At 38.2% G+C, this 10,317-nt stretch overlaps 1 protein-coding gene across 5 annotated transcripts in view; it reads right to left on the bottom strand.

The window, feature by feature from the left end:
- Window positions 1-3,246: 3,246 nt before the first annotated feature.
- The window catches only part of EMCN (endomucin), a 74,134-nt gene continuing 67,063 nt past the window's right edge, over window positions 3,247-10,317 (bottom strand). For 3 of the 5 annotated variants that reach the window (XM_089526067.1, XM_089526062.1, XM_089526064.1), the window contains 3 exons: window positions 7,671-7,749; window positions 6,931-7,004; window positions 3,247-5,318 (listed from right to left, as the gene is read on the bottom strand). In XM_089526067.1, coding sequence (XP_089382193.1) covers window positions 6,977-7,004; window positions 7,671-7,749 — 107 coding nt within the window. In that variant the 3' untranslated portion in view covers window positions 3,247-5,318; window positions 6,931-6,976. Of the gene's footprint in view, window positions 5,319-6,925; window positions 7,005-7,670; window positions 7,750-7,819; window positions 7,928-10,317 lie in introns of those variants that run through there. The other 2 variants (XM_089526065.1, XM_089526063.1) reach the window with 2 other exon arrangements.

Raw genomic sequence — 10,317 nt, 5'->3', positions numbered from 1 at the left:
GATATTCAGCTATGTCTCTGAATTCTTTTTTCTAATTAGTCTTCTTCAGATCTAACTTTCTCTAGTTTTCATCTATAATCTATCTATCCACCAATGAGACATTTCTACTTTACTTGAGATTTCACCATCACGTTTATTAAGACAAATGTGTAAGAAAATTAAAAAAGGTCTTATTTGCTTTGGTATATGGCTAGAAAGTGTTTGGGCAGAATTAAGAGTGAGATCCAAATGTAATAGTAAACTCAAATGGAAGAGTTGCCAGCAATTTTTTTTTCTGAACTAAAAATCAGAGCCTGCCTATTGCTCCATCTAGTGTTTAACATAATTTAGTTTGGTGCAAGAGTGGCCCAGTTTTTCAAGGAAGTCAAACACTAAATTGCTGATATTGCTGTTATTCATTTGTTGGAATATTGGATGATATAGGTTGATTCTCCCTTATCTGAAATGGTTGGAACCAGAAGTGTATTGCATTCATTTCCTTCAGATTTTGGAATATTTCCATACACCTAATGAGATATCTTAGGGATAGGACCAAAGTCTAAGGATGAAATTCATTTATTTTTAATACACATCTTATACACCTAGCCTGAAGGTATTCTAAAGACAATGTTTTAAAATAATTTTGTGTATGAAATAAAGTTTATGTACAGTGAATCATCAAAAAGCAAAGGTGTTACTATCCCCACTAACCATGCAGACAATTTTGGATTTTGGAGTATTTCAGATTTTGGAATTCTGAAATAAGGAATACTGAAAAAAGTTTTCCAAAAAAAAAATCTTCCAAGAACAATAGTTCAAATGTAATTTGACCATCAATAGAATTAAATCAATTTTATAGTATAGCGAATTTGCTTGTTTGTTTGCTTGATTTATCTCCTACTTTTCTTTAAAAAAAGATAAAAAATGAGGCTCAAAGTGGCTTGCAATGTAAATTAAAAGAGGGTTTTGGAATATTTTGGAATTCCAAGTAAGGGAGACTCAATAAACAGTATTGTATTGCATTGTATACAATGTGGCCTTACATTGTATTCAGCTGAAAAAAGAAGATACAGCCAGTGCACATCTAAAGTGTATAAATTTAGAAGACAGCAAGGGAAAATAATATGTGTAAAGTCATGACAAACTATTTCCCATAACAGTGAAACAACACATACAAAGACACACTTTCTTTCATCTATTACTGAAATTCCTTATAGGCTTTTGGCATTACAGTGGTTGGAAGGAAAGGAAAATGAAGACATAGCAATGTTCCTAGAAGTGATAATTAGGTTTGCCAAGAATGAAAATGAGGGGAAGACCATGAACAATACACATTCTTTTTTATTCAGTTTTGGGGGTGGGGGTGATTGTGCATCAAAAGACTGTAAAGAAGGCTACTTTTGCAGTAGAGGAAGCTTGGCAAGCAGTTTTATAGAAAGCAATGCAGACTGGCAGAATGTCACTATCGTTCTTTAAAATGCAAATCCAAATATTGCCCTGTCTCTTTTAGACATCTAGCATGATATTAACATTTACCATGCAGGTTTTGCATAACTGTGAAATGCCTGGTTGTTTGGGCCCAAAAATGCTGTGCAAATGTGTAATGAGGTGAGTTTGCTTTTCTTGTTAGACACCATGAATGGAGTGTTACAGTTTACACTGCTAACTGCAAGAAGAATTAGGAAGGGAAAGAAAGGTGAGTGTTTTATAGACTTGATTCTTTGGGAATTTGTCAGGAAGGGTTCACTCCTCTGTGAGGGGTGACCAAGTTGAAATGTCTTACTCTCTGCATAGGAGCAAGAATGATAATAACATTTCCTGTCCTCTTCAGGGATGGGAAGAATAAAGAGAAAAAATTACATTACTGCCTGATGCTTATTTATAGTCCAGATCTGGAAAATGTGAAATAATAATAGTGAGATTTCCCAACCATGAATCCACCAAAGGCGAAGACTTCCACAGTTCTTATTGTAATTACCAAGAGAATTGGCAACCCTAGTTGTGGGTTTCTACTTATTCCTCAGCCTTTTATACATTTCTATGGTGAAAATCAGAGGGTATGCGGTATCATCAGGTCTTTTTTGCTTGCTGCTTGATTGTAAAGATTGTAAAGAAGGAGAGAATGGAGTGAGGTGAGGGTCTTCTTTGGCCTAATATATTTTGTAAAGTATGCAGTGAGTTGCCTGCACACAGGGGATCTAAAAATTCACAGAACCAGAACTCCACTTGGTGAACTAGCCCTAATGCCATCTCAGATTTGGCATAATGTTTGATTTGAAATAATTCCACATAGATCAAGCAAAACATCGTAAGAACATAAAATGTATTGCTGCACCATGGAAGCCCTGACATTTTTTGAGATGAATGTTCAGGAGATTCAAATAAGGCATTCTAGAATGCGCTGGGAAGGCCAGGCATTTTGTAGCAATCTCTGAATACAGGAGAACAACAACGTTCAAGCAAGTACGGTAGATATTCTGCCTGGTGGAACAGCAGGAAAGTGCGTGAGTACAATGGTGGTTGGCTTTCAGCAGCAATGCTATTTTTAAAGTCAAATATTTGTTTAGTACACATGTTTTCCTTCTAATCCTTTAAATAAGGTTTGGTTTCTGTTGAGAGGATCAGTACAGAGTGGGAAATCTTTCCAGTTTTGCATCCTTGTTTGCAGAATACATTCTGTGTGCAACAAAGTGTGCTGAAACTAGTTGGCTGATAAAGTGGTGGAGGGATTACCTGCAGGCATTTGCAAATTGCCAATCCATGCCCTTATGTAAGAAGCTCAGTGACAGCTAAGCTGAAAAGCAACAGAGAATGAGGATTTTCCATTACGATGAAGTGTTCTCTCTTTTCCATTTAGAAGGCATTGATATAGGATAGGCTGATTATGAACCTCTTTGGCATCAAAGATTAATCATTCCCACCATGATAGAAGAGTTGAAGTCTGAACCAATTCTGCCTCCCATTTAACTATCAACATCAAGCCAGTGGGATTTACCAGTGTGTTGACTTATCATTTAACAGTTGATTCAATGGGTTGCTCTCTTTGGGACTACGAGCAGAATTTAAATATGAATTCTGAAAGTGTATATAATATTTCATGTGGTCAAGACTGGGACATCAGAGTGTGAATGTTGAGCCACCAGTGGGTGGTAATCTGAGACCAGGTGTTAGTCTTCCTGCTCTAGATCAAATCGAGCATCTTCAGCATCCCTTCTCGGTTGTTCACGTTTTGAATAATTTGACACAAAGTTTGCATCTATGATTTATTCCTTTCATGCAAGATGATAAAATCAACCCATACCGATCTGTTCATTGATATTTATGCATTACTTGTATCGGTAAATAAAACAAAATTTATTACCTCTAACTCTGTAAAAGCTTTCCAATTTTAAAAAGGATTAAAATGTATTACTAACAGGAAACTGAACTCTGGGTGCACCAACAGGGCCACAATTGATGCTTCCCATGTGATGAAGTGTGAGGAATATTATTCAATTCAGTATTTATTACTCAGGTTGAATCATCTCTGTGTCCAGTGTCCATTAAAAGTGTGCAAAGTATTTTCCTATCCATTTGTTTTTCCCCCCACTACAATGATATGAATCAAGACCTTCTGCAAACCATTCATTTAAACCAGGGTAACTATCTGGGATTAGGAGACCACATTGCCTCCAAATGTAAAGGACTACACCACCCCTGCTGAGAAAAAAAAACTCCAACCATCTCCTTCCAATTCACTTCCTGTTTTTAAAAGGGTCTTTTCAGGGCCTAAAATGATCAGGTGGGTTAAAAATGTGGCCAGATTGTTCCCATCTTCCCTAGAGAGTGTCCCCACTATCCCGTTTAACTCACAGGAGGCCACAAATCCAACCATATCTGTCTCATGGCCTGCATTTTGCTTGCCATGGGACTAAACCTTCTTTTCATGCATTCCCTAGCATGCAGAAAAAAGTTCCCCTTTACACAACTGACCTGTGTGCACAATCACCCAGGATTACACCAGATTTGGCCCTGAGTCACCATCATGGGCTGTCCAACTAAAGGCTGGTCTGAGGCATAATGTTCCAGACTGAGCGGTTGATGTAGACAAGCCCTAGATCCACCCCCAACTCTCATAAAAATGTCATTTATCCATGCTCTGATCACTGGTAGAATGGACCTCCTTCTCCCCATGCAGCTGATGCCCAGTACAATAGGATGGGAGGGGAATTATGATGATAACAAAAATGTCACAATCTTGACTATGTATCGATTATGAATATGGAACAGTTACCTAAATTCATTTGTCTGTAACTGTTCTGTATTTGAGATCACACAGATGAATGATCAAGCTGTGGGGTGGGCAGGCCAGAAGAAGTTACTTAGGCCCGTTCTGGACGGGCATAAAGTACGCGCTCTGCACATACTAGGTTTAGGAAGGGGCGTCACTTCCTGATGCCCCAATCCTAGTACGTGCAGAGCGCGCACAAAATGGTGGTGCCCATTCCACATGGGGGCCGCCATGTTGACGTTGTGAATGTGTAGCGTCCAGATGTCACGCAGCGGAAGTGACGCTGTGAGTGCATGATTGGCGTCTTGCAGCGCCACTTCTGGGGTGCAAAAAGAAGCGCCATTTTGGCGTTTCTTTTTGGCTGCGCCCGGGAATCGCACAGTTTGGCCACTGCGGTTCCCGGACACAGCAACCGGTGCCGCCAGCAGACCACCGCTTTTAGGTGGCCTGTAACACGCTTAGTTACATACATTTAGCCACTTAACTAATTAGCTGATGTAGAATACTGGTCTATCTAATTAATAAAATGTTGCCCTTTCATTATACCCAAACCTGCTGCCTGAGGCAGTTGTCTCCCCTGAACCGCAAAAGGCAAGTTACAATGCAGGCTACTATGTGCCTCTGCTTATATTTGGTGTACTTTTTGAGCCTCTGGTGTGATTTTATTTTATTGGAAGCACAAGAAAACATGTTAACATTTTTCATCCATTAAAGACAGAAAATAGTTTTATATACAAAATCAACATCATTAGTGGCATGTCAAATGTTTTTTACATTAATTTTGTACGATAAGTAGAAAATAATAAATATGTACTATACACCAGTTATGTAGACACTGAGAGAAAATACAAGAGATTTCTCAAAAGTAAACAGACATATAAGGAAAAAATCTTGAAAAGATTTCAAGAGATTTCTAAAGTAAACAGCAGACATATAAGGAAAAAAATGGGAATGTAGATAAAAAAAAGTGTGTGCACATTCTGCCTGTAAATTTGTAGATGCCACTGATTCACACTGTTGTGAGAGTCATGTCTTCCAGGGGAAAGAACGAAACAGGAATTCTTCACACCTGAAAAACAGTAAAGTTTCAAGAGTATTCATCCCACTATGATTATTCTGGGTTCTTCATGCCAAGGTTCATCAAGGTAAGACATAAAAATTACTTGACTCTTATCATCAAAGAGATGTACTTATAAAGTTCCAAAGCCAGATCCTGCATCAAAGAGATGTAGCATACTGTTATGCTCACTGAATTACATCTCAATTGTGCTATGCCAACTCATTACCAAACTGCAATGTTGCAAACCAAATGTGTTCTGTGTATTGTTGTACAATGAACAATCATGTAGTCAAAACACAATGATGTGCAAAGTGAAACATGCAATGGGCAATGGAATCACATGTGGAATGTTGCTTTTGTGACCTTCAGCTGAGTACAAATGTTACTCTTCAGCCAAGAAAATCCAATGTTTTTCTAAGGGAATTTATTCATGTGTAAGACACCAACAGGGTGGACAGATACTCAGAGACATGGGCTTATTCAGCTTATTCAGTTATTCAGTTATACCAGCACCCTTGTGAAGCTTCCTCCAGCCCATCTTAATAAGAGCATGGACCTAATCCCCCTCACCTTCAGGGTAACATGAATGCAATAGGCAAGCTTTTCATAAATATGAATAAATCTATTCAATACAGTACTTGGAATAAAATAGTTTTTCGTCTAAAGTTGTAGAATTTCAGCCAGCATGACCAGAATTCTGGCAGTTGTAGACCAAAAACTTAAATTAGACCCCAAAGTTCATGTCTCCAAGCTCTGTTTTCATCATGAGTATCAACCTTCCAGCTCTGTTGTGAAGAAGAACCCACTGTACAAGTAGAGATCATCTGCATTGTGAATTCCTTCTTCCAGAATCCATCAATGGCTGCTACTAGTGGGGGATGAGAAAACTCATCACCTGATGATGCCAACTGCTGCAGTAAGTTATACTTCACAATATGGCTAGAAGGGCAGAGAGACAATATCTGTTTCCCATTTAATTATAGCAAGTGTAGGTATATTTTTTCTGTCTATAAATGTATTCTTTTAGGGAACATTTGTCAGGGGCCAGATCCCAAAGTGGGCAATGCCATGGCTTTGTTTCTGTCACCCACTTTCCATTTTGGCTCTGCTCCCGCCTTGAGAATGTGCATGGCATTTGTCAGAGGTTTGAAATGACTGCTTGCAGATGACTTTTCAAGTTAGGTCCAATTACTCTAAGATAATGTATCATGTAGGCCGTTATTCCAGAAGAAGCATTCTCAATTCACTTTGTTCAGAGAAGGATTGCATCCACATCTAAAGCCCAGGATAAGAATGAACAGATGACTTCCCTTTGTTAAGATATCTCTGTGCAAATCATTATGTAGGCCTCAAATCTAAAGTGGCCCAGGTGGTACTCAGGACTGACACAAGCCACCTTATGTCTGCTCTCATTGATGCTCTGAACTGCAAGCCTACTCTGAGCTGTTCATGCACCCTGCTTTCCTTATTTATAGGCACACCCCAGTTTTGCCTCCAAACCAATGTATAAGAATTTGAGGAAAAGGTTCTTGGTCTGTTTCTGCAAAAGCTACTGAACACCACTGAAGATGAGAGAGATTAATCATGTGCTCAGTAAATAAAAAGAAAGCCTTCAACATACACATTTGTTGCTCGGGTGTGAAGAGGAATCATTAGGCTGACGAGTTTTATTCTTCCCTTGAGAAGCCTGCTCTCCTAAGAAAAAGAAGAGAAATGTCAATTAATAAGACACAAGACATAATGCCATCAGTTTAATGCATTAGCCACATACAGGGAAACATTCCTTTTTGGATTACAACTTCCAGAATTCCCTAGCCAGCCAGTGAAGTGTGGGAATTGTAGTCCAAAAAAGGAACATTTACAAGTTCTATAATACCTCACTGCAATCAGTGGTGGACAGCAATATTAATTACCTGTATTCCCAGAACATGTGGCCCAAATATTAATCCATTTGGTCTGCCATACTGTGCATAAGTGCATAATAGCAATAAATTTAGATACTCAATTTTAATATTTCAAAAAATGAAATAAATAAGTAAACAAATCATTTTGCTCAAGTATAATAACATTCTGCATAACTCTATACAGAAAAATGTTAGGATATGTTCTACTAATGTAATGACAGCCCTCTGAAAATAACTACAGTCCTTTGATATTGTTGCTCTTTGGTTTGGTTATAACTCCTTTGTGTGAAAGGAAAAGAACTCTGCGGCAAATATGAACTGTACAAGAACACTCTATTTTAAAAAAAAGATTTAAGAAAATAACTGCAATCCACCTTTATTGGCACAAGTTTAAATTTAAAAAAATCTAAGAACATGCTCAGGTACTGCAATTTTAGACTGCAGTCTTGTAACTCACATTAGTTTGAGGGACTCCAATGGTAATGACATGTCTAAAGGCAAGTCATATGAGGAAAGGGTCAAGAGACTGGACATACCTAGCCCAGAAGGAAAATAAAGATTAATGGGGAATAGCAATAGTTTAAGACAGCTTTCCTAGTCTGGTACCTTTCAGATGTGTTCAGCAACAATGCCCATCATTTCCAGCCAGCATGGCCAATAGTGTTGGCTGAGTGCTGTTGACCAGAACATCTGAAGGGTAGTAGGCTAGAGTGGCTGGTTTAAAATATATAGGAGATAAAATATTATATAAAATCTTACTAAACAATGAATATAAAATACTATATGAAAATCATCCCAAACCATCCAATACCACTTGTGTGTTGGCATGAGCATGCTGTTCTGTCTGTTGAATCATGAAGTAAATCCCAAACAGATATTGGTAATGTGATTAATTTATTAAGAATGCAATGCCTTAATATAGTTTATTTTATAGTTTATTTTTATTTTTGTATCCTGCTTTTCCAAAACCTGATCAAAGCGGCGAACAACAGCATATAAAAACATTCCAATAAAATCAGTTAAAAACAGTATTAAAAACAATACAACAAAACTAACAGCAAAGGGCCAGAGAAAAGGGAGAAGTCAATATATACAATCCAGGGTCGTCAATGAAAAGGGGTAAGGGGGTGCTCTTATTGTAAGTGCTCTTATTGTAAGCCTACCATAGGTATTGTTTTTTTGGTAAACATTATTATGGCCATCACCATAAACACTACAAGTAATAAAGGAAGGAAGAGAAGCAAAACAAAAGGAGATAGGAACAAACTAAGAACCATGAATGCAACAGTACAATGGCTAATGAGAAAAGATAAAGAAAAACTACTACAACTATCAATGCAAAGAACTACAAGACAACAACAAAAAGGGAAGAATGAAATCAAAGGAAATTTCAAATCAAGGACTGAAACACTCTATGACGATAAAAACAATATAATTCAAGACCAAGAAGGAATAAAAAGACCTTGGATGCAAAACACAGAAGAGTTATATAAAAGAGATGATAAAATGAATGACATGTGGAATGAAGAGTCATATGAAGATGAACCCCAAGTTCTAAAAAGTGAGGTGGAAGCTGCAATAACGGAAATAGTGAAAAACAAATCACCAGGAACAGATGATATCCCAATTAAACTGGTGAAATCCATGCTGACGGAGTCAACTACAGTGCAAAATAGCATATGTCAACAGATATGGAAAACAAAATAATAGCCAACAGATTGGAAATGATCACTATACATCCCCATCCACAAAAAAGGAGACCCAAAAGATTGCAACAACTATAGAACCATAGCACTAATCTCTCACACAAGCCAAATTCTGCTCAAATTCTGCAGCATAGACTCCAGCTATACACGGAGAGGGAAATCCCATAGGTCTAAGTGGGGTTCAGGAAAGGAAGAGGCACTAGGGACCACATTGCAAACATACAATGACTAATGGAGCACACAAGGGAATTCCAAAGGAAAATCAGAATGTGCTTTATAGATTATAGCAAAGCCTTTGACTATATAGATCATGAAAGGCTATGGAACACCAAAGACATGGGAGTGCCTACACATCTGATAGTCCTGATGAAGAATCTGTACTCAGGCTAAGAAGCTACTGTCAGAACAGAACATGAAGAAACAGAATGGTTCCCAATTGGCAAAGAGGACAGACAAGCCTGCATCTTAATCACCTACCTGTTCAACTTATATGTAGAACATATTATAAGAAAAGCAGGCCTGGACACAGAAGAAGGAGGAGTGAAAATAGGAGGAAGGAATATCAACAATCTAAGAAAATTATTGCACCCTCAAATCCTGCTGAGAGAGACATGGGATCTAAAAGAAGAAAATGGGTATTATCATACTTTCCCATGCCTGGGCTGAAGGCAACCCGTATCTCTTGGGAATCCCAACTGCAACCTGGACTTCTGCCCTGCCTTTTTTAAGAATGGGAAAATCTCGTTCTTGAAAAAGCCACAACAGATTCCAGGTTGCAGATGGGGATACAGGCTGCCTACAGCCCAGGCATGGGTAAGTATGATAATAACTGTTTTCATCTTTAAGATCCCATGTCTCTCCCAGCAGGATTTAAGGGTATGGTAATCTCCTAAAATATGCAAATGACACCATAATACTATCAGAAAACCTCCCAGACCTGGAACAACTACTAAGGAAGATCAAGGAAGACTTGAGGCTGAACATAAAGAAAACAAAAATAATGACAAGTTCAACCTACACAATGAAGAAAAACTTGTAGGCAGAACATATAAGAAACACAGGCTTGGACACAGAAGAAGGAGAAGTGAAAACAGGAGGAAGGAATATCAACAATCTAAGATATGCAGATGACACCATAGTACTAGCAAAAAACCTCACAGACCTGGAACACCTACTAAGGAAGATCAAAGGAGAAAGTGCCAAGATAGACTTGATGTTCAACATAAAGAAAACAAAAGTAATGACCCTCGAGGACCTTCACAAGCTCAACCTACTCAGTGAAGAAATAGAAATAGTAAAAGAGTTCTCATACCTGGGATCTAACACTAATAGAAATGGGGACTGCAGCCAGGAAATCAGAAGAAGATTAAGAATGGGGAGGGCAGCTATGAAAGGACT

The sequence above is a fragment of the Sceloporus occidentalis genome, unplaced genomic scaffold, assembly GCF_023333645.1.
Source record: "Sceloporus occidentalis isolate IW3139 unplaced genomic scaffold, rSceOcc1.0.p SCAF_5, whole genome shotgun sequence".
Lineage (NCBI taxonomy): Eukaryota > Metazoa > Chordata > Lepidosauria > Squamata > Phrynosomatidae > Sceloporus > Sceloporus occidentalis.
Note: the sequence above shows the minus strand (reverse complement) of the source record. Positions and strands in the feature narration are given on the sequence as shown.